General features: G+C 39.3%; 1 protein-coding gene across 2 annotated transcripts in view; it reads left to right on the forward strand.

The window, feature by feature from the left end:
* Window positions 1–17454, forward strand: part of FNDC1 (fibronectin type III domain containing 1) — a 129663-nt gene that overhangs the window by 28688 nt on the left and 83521 nt on the right. For both annotated transcript variants that reach the window (XM_069070350.1, XM_069070352.1), the window contains exon 2: window positions 15052–15246. In XM_069070350.1, the coding sequence (XP_068926451.1) occupies window positions 15052–15246 (195 nt within the window). The remainder of the gene's footprint in view (window positions 1–15051; window positions 15247–17454) is intronic.

Here is a 17454-nt window from a genome sequence, read left to right on the forward strand (position 1 = left end):
GAGTACACTATTAGTATTAATATTTTTTTTTGACAATGTGAAAAGATCTGGGCATTTTAGAGGATTACAAGCTTGGTATAAGTTTAAAATGACCCATTAAACAGGCCAGAAAGTTAATGCCTTTTTAGATTGCATCATACCATCCAGGAGGTGGGTGTGATGTTTCTCTGGTTTTCTTTCCTGTAGCATTGTAATGCAGTTCTAGGTACCAGATCTAAGATGGGAATTGACAAACTGCAGCAAGGTGAAAGGTGAGTGAGCAGGAGACTATATTGTAAAAGGATCCACTGAAGGAAGTAGAATGTTTGTGTTGGAGAAAGAAAGATTTGGGGGGAAATGATAAGGATGTGACTTCAAGAATTTGAAGGGCTGTCAGATGGGAGAGGATAGATTTATTTTGTTTGGACCCAGAGATCACCTTAGGAGCAGTGAATATAACTTGCCAAGCATGAGATTTTGGTTTGATTATAAAGGAAAATAATCTTATTAGGGCTTTCAAAAAATGGAAAGGATTAATTTAAGAGCTTTATGGGTTTGCCACCACATGCAGCCTGGATGATCACAGTAGAGGGGATTCATTTTCAGGTAGAGATTGACTTAGATCACCCCTAAGTTTGCTTTCAGCTCTGAGATTTTATGTGAGGAGCCCCCAGGGTCCCTTTAAGCTCTCAGGGCAAATGTTTTTTTGGTTTGAGGATTCAGTTTAATAAACATTTATTAAATACCTCTGACCTGAAAGTCACTGTGCTGGGTACTTAGATTATAAAGGTGAAAAGTGGTAGTCCCTGCCCTTGAAGAATTTATAATGCAATGAATGGGAGGGGGATAGTTGATATTGTTGTTGTTATAGTTCAGTCATATCTGACTCTTCATGAGCCCATTGGGATTTTCTTGGCAAAGGTACTGGAGTGGTTTGCCATCTCCTTCTCCAGGTCATCTTAGAGATGAGGAAACCGAAGCAAACAAGGTTAAATGACTTCCCCAGGGTCACACAGCTAGTATGTGTCTGAGACCACAGTTAAGTTCAGGAAGATGAGTATTCCTGACTCCAGGCTCAGCACTCTATTCATATTATGTGTCACCTAGTCCCCGAGGGGGAATAGTACACACACACACACACACACACACACACACACACACATATGTGTGTATATAATACAGAATACACATGTAATAACATACACATATGGTATATATTTGAAACACAGTACCTGGTACATAGTAAGTACTATATTAATTAGATCTCATCATCATCACAGAGAGTAGATAACTGTCCTGGGAGACAGGAAGACTTAGGTTCAGGTCCTGATTCTGACACATAGCATATATGTAACTGTGGGTACATCCCTTCACTCTGTTCCTCAGACACCTTTCTGAACCTATAAAGTTGTAGAACAGGTGTTGGTCTGCATTATTAGAGGGAGTTCCCTCATCAGGAGTTCTCTAGACCAATAAAATCACAGGTCCAATAAAAAGCAAAAAACAAAAAAAGAGTGAAGCTGTTTGTTGAAATTGGGATATAAAATAAAAGAGCTCACTCTTGTCATGAGGTAACAGGACTAAGTAGGAATAATTTTCTCTAGGATTTCTTTAGGATTGAGAGTTTGCAGAATTACTCTGGGGTGTCCCAGAATTGCAGACAATTTAAAAATCAAGGGGCGGCTAGGTGGTGCAGTGAATAGAGCACCAGCCTTGGAGTAAGGAGGACCTGAGTTCAAATATGGCCTCAGACACTTGACACACTTACTAGCTGTGTGACTTTGTGCAAGTCACTTAACCCCAATTGCCCTCTAAAAAGCAAAAAAAAAAGAAAAAGTCAAAATGGTACTTGCTGCCACAAGGTGAGGTCTGGGTAGCAGAGAAGAAACACGCTGGGACATGTATAATAGAAGTAAGATTGTGGGCCCCAGTGAAGGTGTAACACACCAGATTTTTTATTTTCATGACAGCCTCGAATTCTTTTCTTTAAAACGACAGTTATGTGTATGTGTTATTGTTGTTCAACTGTGTCTGACTCTTCGTGGCCCCATTTGGTGTTTTCTTGGCAGAGATACCCGACTGGTTTGCCAGTTCCTTCTCCAACTCCTTTTACAGATGGGGAAAGAAATTGAGTCAAACAAGGTTAAGGATTTACCCAAGCCTATTCAGCTACTAAGTGTCTGAGAAAGGATTTGAACTCAGGTCTTCTTGACTCCAGACAGTGCTACTTAGCTGGCAGGAGGTGATCTTTCTCTGACCTGGCCCAAGGGATCTGGACCTTGTTATGACCCTAAGCCTTTTGACAAAGTATTCCAGGATATGGTTTTGATGATGCCTGGTCTGGGGACCATAGGGAGATTAGGGTTAGTTTTGGAACCAACAGAAGATTGATGTCCATTCCAGCATAGGTCTGAGAGATGGTAATAAAAACAGTTTGCATATAAATGTATATACATGTATATACACGCATGTATGTATATACACATATGCCCATGTATTTGTATTGTGCATATGTATACATGTTATATTTATAAATATACACACATACATGTGTGTATATATATGTGTATCTATCTACCTACCTGTCTGTCCATCTGTCTGTCTATCCATCTATCTATCTGTCGTTCTATCTATCTATCTACTTAACTTTAAGGCTTCTATGGTACTTACCTTACCCCAATCCCATGTGAGATAGGGTAAGAATTATACCATTTTACAGATAAAAAATCTCAGCTTCAGTCATTCAGTCAGTGTGTTTCCTAAGGTCACATAGCTAGTTAGTGGAAAAACTAGAACTTAAACATAGATTTGAGGACCTGAGTTTATTCTACTTTGCCTCTCAAGATTTTTTGGAGTGTCCATATTTACCTTGGAGGATATCCAAATTTGTGGTTTGGTCCTTGAATTAACTTGGTCTTTCAAGATTCCTCCTGGCCAAATCTGAATCTCTGAGGCTGACCAGAATGGGACTGGCCGTTCTGAGTGGGAAAGTCAGCTAGCGACTCTTTTTGTATTCTTACATTTTATTACCCACTCTATCCGAGTCAATCAGTCAGGAGACATTTTTATTAAGTACCTACTATGTATAGGACCTGAGTTTAAATCCAACCTCAGACACTTCTTAGCTGTGTGACCCTGGGTAAGTCACTTAACCCAGTTTGCCTCAGTCTCCCCATCTATAAAATGAGCTGGAGAAGGAAATGGCAAACCACTCCAGGATCTTTGCCAAGAAAACTCCAAGTGGGCGTCAACTGAAATGACTGAACAACAAAACTGTACAAGGCATTGTGCTAGACTCTAAGCTGTAGGAAGACAAAAGTAAAACAGTCCCTGACCTCAGGAAGCTTATTTTACATGGAAAGAGAGAAACGGTGTATAGATCTATATGTAGAGAATATATGCAAAGTAAATAAAAGGTGCCACCTCCCTGGAGTCAGGGACACCTGAGTTCAAATCTGGCCTCAGACACTTACAAGCTGTGTGATCCTGAGCAAATCACTTAACCCTGTTTGCCTCAGTTTCCTCATTTGTCAAATGAACTGGAGAAGGAAATGGCAAACCACTCCAATATCTTTGCTAAGAAAACCCCAAATGGGGTCATGAGGAAGTGGACATGACTGAAACTAAACACACACACACTAACACACACACAGAGGTAACTCTGGCAGGGACAATATTAACAGCTAATGGAACCAGAAAAGTCCTCCCATAGAAGGTGGTGCTTGACTTAAGTTTTGATAGAAACAAGGAATTTTAAGAGGTGAGGAGGGGTCCATCATGGGCATGGGTGTAATGTAATACCAAGCAAAGGCAACTTCCCAGGTTCAAAATACCAGCATAGGTGCTCTCTATTTTATTCAGTAACAAACCCAGAACAGAGAAGATCAAAACATGACATCATTCAAAATACAGTATTTACTAAGTGTGATTAAATAATCTCCAAGTACTACCCCACCCCAGGATTTTCCAATCATTCAATCAATTACAAAGTCTCCGTTCTAAATACTTGCCACCCCTAGGCTATACCTTAATTAAGTCCACCACAAAGCCCCTCTTCTCAAATGGAGATTAGTTTCCAAACATAAGGTCAAAAGTTCCCCACCCCTGGATCACAATTGAATCTACCCCAGAGTTACATCAAGTTTAAACACAGCACTTAATACCCAAATGGAGATCTTTTCTTCATCTTGACACGAGGCAAGTTCTCAGCAATCTTAGTTCCTGGGGAGACAAGGCTTAGCAAAGCCACAAGATACATTGCCAGTCCCTTCATGAATTTATCCTCTGTCTGTAGAACAGTCCTAGAACCCCTGAACACATTAGCAAAGCCCTCTCCCAGGATTTCTGTAAACATACAACAAGAAAATCCTTCTTCAGGGCTTCTGAACCAACAGAAAGGCTCCCAGACCCCTGCAACAACAGTACTGTCCCTCACCAGTGGACAGTATTCACTCTGTCTGCAGGACAGTCTCCAGACCCCTGCAACAACAGTACTGTCCCTCACCAGTGGACAGTATTCACTCTCTGTCTGCAGGACAGTCGCAGGCCTTCTTAGCGAACAGCCAGGTTCCAGGACTTCTTCAACAAAAGGACAGTCTTTCACCAGTGGACAAATCTGGCAAAATAACATCAAAACAGACAGACAAAGTACCAGCAAAACAGCCATGTCTCCTCAGTCCTTGGCAGCTCAGGGGGCAGGTCTCAAAAGTCCAGGGCAATTCAAAGCGGCCACCAGCAATTCTCTTAGTCTCTCTCTCTCTCCACGAGGTGCTGCTTCCAAAAAGATCTTCCACCTCTCTCTTATCTCTCCAAATCTACATCACCAGCTCCTCCCAGTTCAGGACTTTCTTTTCACATCAACAAGCCCATCCCACAGGTGGGATTAACAAACTCTGGGTTTTAATACAATCAATTTGAAAACCAAGTCAATACAGGGGAATCTTTAATTGCCATTACTATCACAATGGGAGAGCCAGTAAAAAGGCATGGAGAGGGAATTGGAATATTCCATGTGAGCCAACAAGAAGTCTGGTCTGACTGAAGAGTAGAGCATAGGAAGGATGGGAGTAATGTATAATGTCTGTAAAGGCAGGTTGAGGCAAGGTTGTGAAGGACTTTAAAAGTCAAAACTGTTTATATTTGATTCTAGAGGCAATAGGGATCCATCTGAATTTATTGCATGGGGGAGTGACATGGCCACTTTAGGAAAACTCTCTTTATTAGCTGTGTGGAGAGATGTGAGTCAGAAAGACCTATCAGTAAGCTATTGGAATAGTGCAGGAAAGAGCTGATGGGAGCCTGAGTCAGCAGTAGGGATAGAGCTAAGAAAAATTAGTTGGATCATAAACATAAATCTGGATAGCTCAGAGTCTATGCTATCCAACATGAGGTTGGGGTACTCTGAGATAAGTGACGCTCCAGGACCAAATATACAATCGTCTGTTTGACCTTCAAAATCCTTCATAGCAGGCCTTCCCCCAAACCCCCAAGCATACACATTTCCAGTCTTCTTACACTATGCCTGCCACGCACTCTCTGATTCAGTAGCACTGGCTTCCTTGACGACCTCATCTTCTGACTCAACATTTTCTCTGGTTGTCTTACATGCTTGGAATTCTTTTCTTCTTCATCTCTACCTCCTGGTCTCCCTGGCTTCCTTCAAGTCCCAGCTAAAATCCCACCTTCCACAGGAAGGCTTTCCTTATCCCTCTTAATTAGGGCCTCCCCTTTGTTGATTATTTCACCTTTATTGTGAACATAGCTTTTTTGTGCGAAGCTGGCTGGTTGTTGCTTCCTTTCCATTACAGTGTGACCTCCTTGAGTACCTGGATCGCCTTTTACCTTTCTTCATATCCTAAGCACTTAGCATAGTGCCTGGCATATAGTAAGTGCTCACAAATGTTTATTGACAGACTAACTACAAGAGGGAGTTCTGGATAAATTACCTTTCTTTTCTTTTTTTTTTTCAAATGCTTTATTGACTTCTGATGTACATCATTAATTTACGCCAGATTTTGAGTTACAAATTTTTTCCCCGTTTTTCCCCTACCCACCGCCCCAGAATAGCAGTCTCAGAGGATATCCCCTCCTCCAATCTGCTCTCTCCCATATTTTCTCCCATACCCCCTTAGACTTTTCTAGTAGGGCATGGTGGATCTCTATGCCCCAGTGCCTGTATATCTTCTTTCCCAATTACATGTAAGATAGTATTAATAATAGTATATATGTATATATAATTTTAAACATTTGATTTTAAAACTTTGAATTCCAGATTCATTCCCTTCCTCCCTTGTCACTCACCCTTACTGGGAAGATAAGCAATTCAGTATAGATTGTACATGTGTAGCTAATGCAAAACATTAACATAGTAAATATATTGTAAAAGACTGACTATATTTTCCTCCCTCCTATCCCACCACCCACTTGTTCTGTTCTCTACTTTGATCCCGTCCCTTTTAAAAAGTGAATGTTTTCAACTTCCCTCCCCCTCAGCCTGCCCTCCCTTCCATCATCCCCCCCTCTCATCCCCTTCCCTCTACTCTCCTGTAGGGTGAGATACCCTGTTTAGTGTGTATTTCATTCCCTCCCCAAGCCAAATTTAGTGAGAATAAGGTTGACCCATTCCCTTTTGCCTTCCAATTCTTCTCCTCCATTGTAACCATTTTTCCCATGCCTCTTCTTTATGAGATAGTTTAGCCCATTCTGTCTCTCTCCATCTCCTCTCATTATATTCCTCTCTCACCTCTTAATTTCCCCTTTTAAGAATCATCCCTTCCTATTAAATCGGTCCTGTGCCCTCTATCTATGTATAACTGTAAGCATATATACACATTCACACATGTATTCATATGCCTGTATACCCTCCGATATAGACATATATATATTTCTGTTCCCTTCAACTATTTTCATACTGAGAAAAGTTTCATCAATTATAATTATCATTTTTCCATGTAGGAATGTTAAAAGTTCAACTTTGATCAGTGGTTTATGATTTCTTTTCCCTGTTTACCTTCTCTTGCTTCTTGTATCTGGATGTCAAATTTTCTATTCAACTCTGGTTTTTTCATTAAGAATGGTTGGGGGCGGCCAGGTGGCTCAGTGAGTAAGGGCACCGGCTCCAGTGTCGGGATGACCTGGGGATCAAATCTGGGCTCAGATACTTAGCACCACACCCAGAAATAACTGGCCGTGTAACCTTGAGCAAGTTACTTAACCCCGATTGCTTTAAAAAAAAAAAGAAAAAAAAAGAATGCTTGAAAGTCCTCTGTTCCACGGAATGACCATATTTTCCCCTGAAACATGATGCTCAGTTTTTCTGGGTAGGTGATTCTTGGTTTTAAGCCCAGCTCCTCTGCCCTCCAGAATATCCTATTCCAGGCCCTTCGATCCCTCAGTGTAGAAGCTGCCGGATCCTGTGTTATCCTGATTGTGTTTCCACAATATTCAAATTGTTTCTTCCTGGCTGCTTGTAATATTCTCTTCTTAATCTGGGAATTCTAGAACCTGGCTATAATATTTCTAGGAGTTTTCTTTTGGGTATCTTTTTCAGGACGTGATTGGTGGATTCTTTCAACCTCTATTTTGCCTTCTGGCTCTAAAACATCAGGGCAATTTTCCTTGAGAATTTCTTGGAGGATGATTTCTAGGTTCTTTCCCTGATTGTGGCTTTCAGATAGTCCAGTAATTTTTAAATTATGTCTCCTGGATCTATTTTCCAGTCAGTGGCTTTTCCCCTGAGATATTTCACATTGCCTTCTATTCTTTCATTTTTTTGGATCTGTTTAACATCATCTTGATTTCTCTTAAAGTCACTAGCTTCCCTTTGCTCCAATCCAAATCCGAGGGAATGATTCTCCTCATTGAGCTTTTGAGATTCTTTTTCCATCTGGCAAATTCAGCTTTTTAAGGCATTCCTCTTCTCATTGCCTTTTTGAGCCTCTTTTGCCAATTGAGTCAGTCTGTTTTTTAAGGTATAATTTTCCTCAGTCAGGCTGTTGACTCTCAGTTCGTAATTTTCTTGCATCTTTCTCATTTCTCTTCCCAATTTTTCCTCCACTTCTCTTATCTGTTTCTTAAGGTCCTCTATGGCCTGTAACCAGCTCGTATTTTCCTTTGAAGCTTTTGGTTCAGGAGTTCTGACTTCACTGTCTTCCTCTTGTTCCATGCTTTGCTCCTTTTTGTCCCCAAAATAGGAGTCTAATGTTGGAGTCCTCTGTTTGTTTTGCTTCCTTTGTCTGGTCATATAGCCCCTCAGTCACTTGACCCCTAGGCTTTTTGCCACAGTAGGACTCTGCCACCAAACAGGGGAGCTTTCGTCCCAAATGCTGGGGTTTTCTAAGCTGCCAGAGGTATTAGTTGGGTGCCCTCTCTGAGGCCTCCACACACTCTAACAAGCTGGTCCCCCTCCTCAGGACCTCTACTCTAGACTGCAATCCAGATCCAAGCAGGTTAAAGCAAGAGTGATTACCCCTCAGACTGGTTGCTGTGTCCCCCTACAGTCTGCAGGCCAAAGCTGAAGCTGCAAGGTGGCGCCATCGAGGGGTCTTAGTGGCTTCTTGCCCTGGGGGCAAAAGCTGACCCCAAAGCCCACACTGCACTGACTTCTTACTTTGTCCTTCGCATCTATGTGTTGATGAATCTGGAAATGGCCACAGCTGCTGCTGATCTGGAATCCCTCTGGCAGGTGGCTGGTCAGGCCCGACCTGGGGCTAAAACCTCCAGCTCACGGGGGCCTGGTCTTGGCTCCCAGAGCGCTGGGCTGGCCGAATCCTGCTGGCCTGCCAGGCTGTTCTCAGCGGGAGGTTAGCTTCTCTGTGTCATTTTGTGGGTTCTGCAGCTCCAAAGTTTGTTTAGAGTACCCTTTTACATGGGCTGGGGAAGGTGGAAGCCCTGAAGAGGTCCTGCTTCTATTCTGCCATCTTAACTCCGTCTAAGTTACCTTTATTTTCTAATTTTTTTTTGCTTTTTTTTGGAGGGTGGAGTGACTTGCCCAAGGCCACATGGCTAGTAAGTGTTAAGTGTCTGAGGCTGGATTTGAACTCAATTCCTCCTGATTCTAGGGCCATTGCCCTATTCACTGTACTACCTAGCTGCCCCTACCTTTATTTTCTTAGCAAATATGAAGTGAGGTCCTAAGTCATTAGAGTGGGAGAAAGAGGTGGTGTGGGAGGCTTAGAAAATTCTTTTTCTAAGAAAAAGCTGTTAATAATAGCTTCTGGGTCAGGAGTGGGGAACCTGCAGCCTCAAGGCCACATGTAGCCCTCTAGGTCCTCAAGTGTGGTCATTTGACTGAATCCAAACTTCATAGAACAAATCTCTTTAATAAAAGGGTTTGTTCTGTAAAATGTGGACTAAGTCAAAAACCCGTACCCAAGGACCTAGAAGGCCACATATGAGGCCGAAGGTTCCCCATCCTCGTATCTGGGGCAAAGAATCAATTATGGAGTATCATAAGTATTGCCTTGCTCATTTTAGATTAGGGCCTCATTTTAGATTAGAAACTGTAAGTATGAAGTAGATTCAGTCATTATAATTCCATGATGCCCTCCAATTCTGCTTAGTAACAACAGAGTAGGGTTGAAAAAGGCAGGTGATACTTCGGAGTAATCTAGGCTTGGGGCTTGGCAAGGCATAATTAGTGACAGGAGAAGTGAGTAAGGGAAGGCATTTGAGAGTATAGTCTATAGGTTGAACTGATTCACTTTAGGAGAAATAAAAAAAATATTAAATTACTACAGTAAAGGACCAGTTGAGGTTAGTTAACAGAAATTTTTAGTAGAGCTGATCAACATGGTCGTCTAGGTTACCTGTAGCTCTCTTTGGTAGCATGGGTGTAATGAGTCAGGAATAGGAGTGGATGGCAGGAAAAAGGCCAGATAGATTGTAAGCTTCTTGAGGGTAGGGGCTGTCTTTTGCTTCTTTTTATATCTCAGTGCTTATCATAGTGCCTGGCACAGAGTGAGTGCTTAATACATGTTTAGTGTTTGATTGATATGCATATAAGTAGTACAGAAGGGCAAGGTATTCAAGAGTAGAAGGCAGTGTAGAGTTGAATTCTGCTTAACTATAGGGTCAAGGTTGGGAAAAGAGGAAAGTGAAGTCAGAGGTTGCAGATTGGCAACCCCTAATTAGAACCCAAATTAAAACTTACTTTTTTTCCCTCAAAAAACAAAAAAGACCATAAAGTGACTCTTCCTTAACCTTTCTTGGTTATATATCAGTAACTAAAAACTGGCTTCTGTGATAAAATATTGGCCACACTGGACAAGTAATGATCTCAACTGGACCCAGTGCCACCAAGATTGGTGATTTTCACACTTAACATTCCTTGGGTAGTACCTCATCTTTTTCAAATGTATTAGCAAAATCGTCAAAGGGTTATTTATGCTGGCATTATCTTACACTGTACAAGATCTGGATAACATTGAGTGTGGGGAACCACAAGTAACAATTCTAGTGATAAAGTTAAGTAGCTTGAGGCCCAACAGACTGTTTCCAGTTGCCCAGCCCTGTCTGGAGAAACTGAGCATATGTCTCTCTTAAATGGGTGGGGATGGGGAAAGATCCAGGGAGGAAATTCTTCTTTTTATTTAACCTAAATCCCTTATGCTGCAGCTTAAATCCATTTCCTCATTTTGCTTCCTCTGGAGAAAAAGAACATCTGGTAGCCAAACGTTAGACAATAACCTGTCATATACTCTAGGCTTCTTCAGCTACCTCCCACCCTTTTCTGTATCAAGTTAAATGATTCCAGTTGCATTTTTAAGATCCCCTCTTTTGTAGTTCTTTTCCTTTGGAGAGCCTGCTATCAAGGTGTTAAAAGGTGCTCCCAGTAGCATTTACCTAAGATAAGCAAAGTATCCTGTAAGAATTTGTGATTTCAAGCGGGAACTTCATATTGAAGGTAGATCGTGGCATTTGCTTTTTTATTTGTATCCTCAGCATAATCCCTGTGCTAAGAGAGGTGGATTTCTATCTATAGTTTAGAAGATAAGTCTTAGAGTGTTGTGTGAGGTCCACAGACATTAGGTGACTTGCCTGTTCATGCTCAGCTAGTGTCAGAAGAGTTATGTATCCATTTCACCCTTACTCCAGGTCCAGCCCTCTATCAGTACATCATGCTTTTCCTCAAGAAGAATTAATTCTAAAGGAGATGCTGTTGTTTTTGTTCTTCAGGTATTCAGTAGTCTCTGACTCTTTGGGACCCCATGGACTCCAGACCTTTCTATCCTCCACTATCTCTCAAAGTCTGTCCAAGGTCATGTTGGCTGGTTCCATGACACCATCTATCCATCTCAATCTCTGCCATTCCTTTTTCCTTTTGCCTTCAATCTTTTCCACCATCAGCGTCTTTTACAATGAATCATATCTTTTCATCATATAGATAAAGTATTTAAGCCTTAAGCTTCAGTATTTGACCTTCTAATGAATAGTCTGAATTAATTCTGTAAGTATTGATTGATTTGATCTGCTTGCTGTACAAAAGGATTTTCAAGTCTTCTCCAGCACAATTCAAAAGCATCAGTTCTTCAGTGCCTGGCTTTCCTTATAGTTTAACTCTCACAGTTGTACATTGCTACTGAAAAAAACATAGCTTTGGCTACATGGGCCTTTCTTGGTGAAGTGATATCTCTTCCTTTTAGTATGCTGTCCAGATTAGCCATCTAAAAAAGAGAAACAACTATAATTACATTGGGGTGGAAATTCTCCCTTAAGCTCCCAGGCTTGTTCAAATCAACAAGCATTTATTAAGCACTATGTGCCAGAAATTTGTTGCATTCTTTTCTTTGTATTTCCTAACACGATACAATGCCAACCCCCAAACTTGTTAGTGACTTCCATGGCGTGATTTTATATTAAAAAAAACAACCCAACAACAACAACAAAGTCATGTAGGTCTTCAAAATAAAGATGAGAAATAGAGGGAAATGTCATGCTTCTGGCAGTAAAAGCAAATTTTCTGTCCAACCATCTCCTATCAGGCAAATCTACACCTGCCTAAAATGCTTTCCTCCCAGAACCATGTAAGTAACCTTAAATACCCATAGAGGGGAGTTGTCAGTTGCTTTGACAAGAGTTTCCCTCAGGCTAAAAGGATTGAGAAGGGAAAAAAGGGACCACAGGGAAGGTTGGCTTTTGCCCAATTTCTTCCCATTTCCTTTCCGGTTAGACTAGGTGTTGATAACATTCGATAAGAATCCTATTTGGGATGTCAGCTTCAAATATCAAGGTTGATAAGATAGTCTTTAAAAAGTGGCTATTGATAAATTTTGTTTATCCGTTTGGGAAAATATTATTCAAATGTTGCCCCGTGGACTAACCAAGTATGTAAAACAAGAAACTTAATTTCATTTTGACTTTATGAACAGGAAGTTTATGTAGAGGCCTTCATGATATGATTTCAGGGGCCTGAGAAAGGTCCTCATACTACCAAAATACTTCTACCATACATACTGCTTGTGTTTCAGATCTTGTCATAAAAGATTCATTTTGTTTGGTTAAGGCTTTTCATATGGGTAAAATACAAATATCTTTAAGAGAGTTGTCTTTGAAACTTCATGGGTTATGCATATTTTGGTGTGAAAGCATTTATAAGACACCTTTCTGACTGAGTTCACTGAGCACTGAGTGGTAGGAGGTAGTTTTAGAGAGTTTAGGGAAATGTGCGAGAGAGACCATATATGAAAGGGGAGAAAGGTTCAGAAAAGATGTAAGAGCTAAAAATAGACTTTAGCTTTATCATACTTTGACTTAGGTCAGTTATGGTCAAATTGATTACTTTTCAATTGATACAGTAATTGACAAGGTCACTAATAGCAAATTTCATTAAGAAAGTAATTTATGCTGTATCAGGGACATCCATTCTGTTGTCTTTATTTCAGAAGGAAAATAGGATTTATTTCTTTTTGTTTTCCAAGTCCTGTAAAGGCAATGACTGAGACAAATTGTCAGTAGAACACTTTGACACCATTTCAGATGAATTAGGGCACTGATTACTTATTAATAATACAAAGATCAAGTCATTTCTGAATTAGGATAAACAGAATCAAATAAAACAATGAACCGTATTAGGAGGTATGTGTGGGACATTCAGGCTTTGGGATTTAGGCAGTTTTGAAAGACTGAACTATTTTTTATTAGGCCCAGACTTGTTTCTTTCTTTTATTTGCTCTGTTCCAGCAGTCCAGAGGGTTTTGAATAATGCTAAACGGCTCATCTTTTTTGGGTGAGGAGAGAGGGGTGGGGGAGATTGTCTTAACTTTTGAGGATAGCTGCATTCCTGGATATAGACTGTAATGTTTATCCCTATCACAATGAAAGATAGAGTCAGCAGCTATGAAGAGAGAAAAAACTGGCAAATTCATGAATTATCCCATTAACAAAGGCTAATTATATGACAAAGGGAGATTCTCTGTTGTTTATAGGGGAAATGTTTATTTTACAATTATGTTTGAATTATACACATCTTAAATTTCATAACAAAGCCAAACTTCATCAGTTTTACAGTGCAAACTCTTCTGATCAAGGCATGATGTTTCACTTACAAAATAGAATTCAGTAATAAAGAAAAGGATTATTCATGAATTTCTGCCTTTCCCCTTGGTTTTTGCTCAACATCCCATATACTTAGATGTGATCTGATAAGTGGACAATAGTGTAGCCCATGTTGTTGTCCATTGAATGGACATTATTTATCTAAAGCTTCAAATATCATCAAATCCTTCCATCACTTTGTAATTTTTTTGATCATTGATCTCAAAAAGTGTTTGACTTTTAAAGACAAAGAACTTACTTTTGAAAAGAATAACCAGATATTTTTTAGCTTGTAAGTATATTTCAGAAACATTTACTAATTAAATTCAGTCCTCTCATTCAGTGTTAAAAATCACTTACCCCATCATGTTTCCATTCCTTAACACAATGTATGTGCCATCATATATCAGTCCCTTTCCCCTTCCTCTTTTATAAATGTTACTAATTTTAAATTTTTTATTTCAAACTCTGTTTTATTGAGTGTGAATTTTTCCTTGATGTGAGTACCTTATGTTCCAGAATAGAAAGTGTCAGATACAGACCACCAGAAACGTGATGGAGCATTTCTTTGCTTTTAACGTCCTCCTTTTGCATTGTTATCAGTTACCTAATCGTAGACAATTATGTTACAATTAATTCAGTTTTAGTGACTCCTTTTTAACCACTGAGAAATGGTTTGCAGGATCTCAGTTTAAGATTAAAGCAATATTCTGTTGTGCTTATAAATTATTCTTTTGTCTTCTTCAGAGTCAAGAGGGTTGAACCTTGAAATTGGGTATAAAATGAAGAATCAGATCACTTCCCTTGAGTGGTCAGCATCTTAGTTTGTCTCTTCTTAAAAAAGAATATTTTAAATATTTCCATGGCTTAACCTTGAATTCAGCAGCTTTTCCTTACTGATTATGATAGAATGAGATTATTCTTCTTGTAGATTAAAAAAAAAAACAACACACTCCTAAACTGCCAGCTTTATCGCTCAAATCCTGCTATTGCTTTAAAATGTTTACTTAGTGTGTCTTTCCATACATACATATATACATACATGTACATATATGTCTGTATATGTATATATATATAAATATATAGCCAAACAATACACAAAGGTATTAGTTCATCATTTTTGTTTAAAAAAAAAGAATCATCACCGAGATGGAGAATTGTGTACAGTTTCTTTTGATTTACCTTTTATTTTCAAAACTTGTAGCTACAGCTGGTCAATATGCTTGTGCGCTTATTGTGTTTATTTTCCTATTGTGGTTGTGCAGAACTAATAACTGAATGTTACTGTATTTGAAGTCCTTTGACTCCCTTGCTTTTAAAGGTATTGTGAAAATGGTATAATTTGTTAAATACCGTGTCCCAAATGTCTTAGTGCAGCTTTGAGTTTTTAATAGCACTAAGACTTTTGGGACTCATTGTAGATGGTCGCTGATTGTAAGAGCCATGGCCTCTGAAAGCTGTTATTTCTTTTAGCCTGATTGATAGTCATTGTGCCAAACTTCCTGTTACTCTAAGTTGATAGTTGCGCTGTTTGCATAGTTGATCACCCTCTGAAGCCAAAGAATGTGAGACTGCAGTCCACTAAGAGGGGCCTGAAAGTCACATGGGAACCGCCCAGAGAGGCAACCACTAGACCTGTGGAGTATTACAACATTGCCTATGGGAAGTCACTGAAAAATCTTAGCTACATCAAGGTGAATGGTGATACGCACTCCTTCCTTATTGAGGATGTGGGTAAGTGACATGATGGTCTTGCTTTCCCAAAGTCCACTTTTGGTGATCTGAATGATTCAAACATGATGTATGGATAACTGCTGTTGTAATACATGGTGGCCTACAGTTTATAGAAGGGGGGACTTCAACTTGGATGACCTCATGGCCGATTCAAACTCTTACAGCTGTATAAAAGCCATTTTTACATATGCATATTAGTTAATATATAAGGTAAACTTAATAACTAAGCCAAGTTTAAGTGTATTACATAAATTGAAATATTATCAATTTTATATTGCAGAAACTGAATTCTGTGTATTCAGGAATAGTAAGGATGGAATAATGAGGCTTATATAATAAGTAAATAATACCTATGAAAATGAAAATTCAGCTTAGTTACTGACCACCCCTCTGTATATTCTCTGCTTCCCTCGCTGAAATAATGTGAAGTTTTATTGAATGATTCCTGTAAATTATATGTAATTACAGTGTCACTGAAGAATTATTTCTAGGGACCTTTCTGAGATACAAGCCAATAATGTGCATAAGCCAAAGAAATTTGGCAACTGAAGAAATTTAATGGCCTATTTTTGAGATTATAATTAGAAAATTAAAAAAAAAAACTACTTACAACTGAGAACTATAAGAAATGACTCTCTGCAGGATGGCTGAAAATTCATAAAGTTTATTCACAGTGAGTTCACAGTAGGCTATTTTCCTTCTCAACTGTAATTCATGAGATTTGGCACCCCTTAAATTTTGCAAAAATGCCTACAGTTTAAGTTCTACAACATTCTAAATATATTTTAAATGAAATCATAGAGTGATAGTTTTGAATACAGTCTGTAGGCAGGCTTCTTGATTTCCTTGAATTTCTTATTGCCTTGGAAGCCATTTATCCTGAAACCCCACCCATTCTAATCATCTTGCAGTAAATACCTTAAGTCACTTTAAAGGAAGAAGCACCAATAGCCAAAAATAGCTATGAAAGTCAATCAGTCAGTCAAACAACATTTACTAAACAAGTGGCAAACCTCACCAGTAGAGAAAAGAAGAAAGCCTCAAATGGGGTCAGACAACTGAAAAACTGAACAACACAATGTGTGCCGGGAATCCAGTTCTTTTTTCTTGCCTTAGGTTTTTTTTTTTTTCCCTCTCTACCCTTTCTTTTGAAGCTCTCCTTCAGTTAAGTTGCAGTCTTCCTTTGGCTCTTAAGCATTCTCTTTTCTATTATTCACCTCATTTGTCCCATCCTCAAGTATTGGGATATCTATTCTTGGGATAATGAAGTGGTACATCAGTAATAATAACAATTCCTTACACACATCTGTTTATATACACACTCATATTCATTCCAATTTACAAAGGTTTTCCTCACAATGGTTCTGCTAGGTAGTGAATAGAAGTATGATATCTCTGAGGAAACTGAGGCTCAGAGGAGATGCTAAAGCAGAGATTCAGCCACAGGCTCCACATCGAGAGTTTACTCTAATCTGCTGTCTTGCTTTCTGGCAATGGGATGGTAAAAGACATTAAATTGTTCTCTTCCTAATTCCAACTAGAAACGCAATTCCCTTCATTTTACTCTGGTACTTATTTCAAACATCTGTTATACTAAGGTTCTATGGAGGGCTTACCCTGAGTACACATATTTCTTCCAACAAATATCTTATTAGCATATTCCAACAAATATCTTATTATACCTCTATTTGGTTGAAGGCTTTACAACTTTGAATTGAATGAAATTTAGTCATTGCAGAGCCTGAGTATCATTTCCCCCCAAGTACCCATTTTGTCTCACCTCTGTGGCCACTTGAGGATTTTTTCCTACCGGAAAATGTTGGCATTAAGATCTTGGCTTAAGGAGCCCTGGAATTTTGAATTGAAAACACTACTAGACTAACAGTAGGTAAAAAGGGCCAGGCAGTCATTCATCTCTTGACCATCCACTTTTATTTGGAGTTGTGTGTTTTAGAACATAGAAGAAAATCTCCTTTCCCAGAATTGTTGTGGTTTGAGATTACTGTGAGAAACCTCAGTTTGGCTGTTATTTGGCCATAGTTATCTTTTCTAGGTGTAAAGAAACGGATAAACCTGTTAGTAAAGCAAGACTTATGTATCTTCTTAAATCTCAAACTTGCTCAAACCATGAGATCCATTCTGGATTCAGAATGGAACTGAACCTTTTGAGATTTTGAGTTTCATGGACAGCTCCCAAAATGCTCTAGA

The sequence above is a fragment of the Petaurus breviceps genome, unplaced genomic scaffold (assembly GCF_028583685.1).
Source record: "Petaurus breviceps papuanus isolate PSGF00001 unplaced genomic scaffold, PetGlider_PUasm1.0 90808, whole genome shotgun sequence".
In the NCBI taxonomy this organism is placed as follows: Eukaryota; Metazoa; Chordata; class Mammalia; order Diprotodontia; family Petauridae; genus Petaurus; species Petaurus breviceps.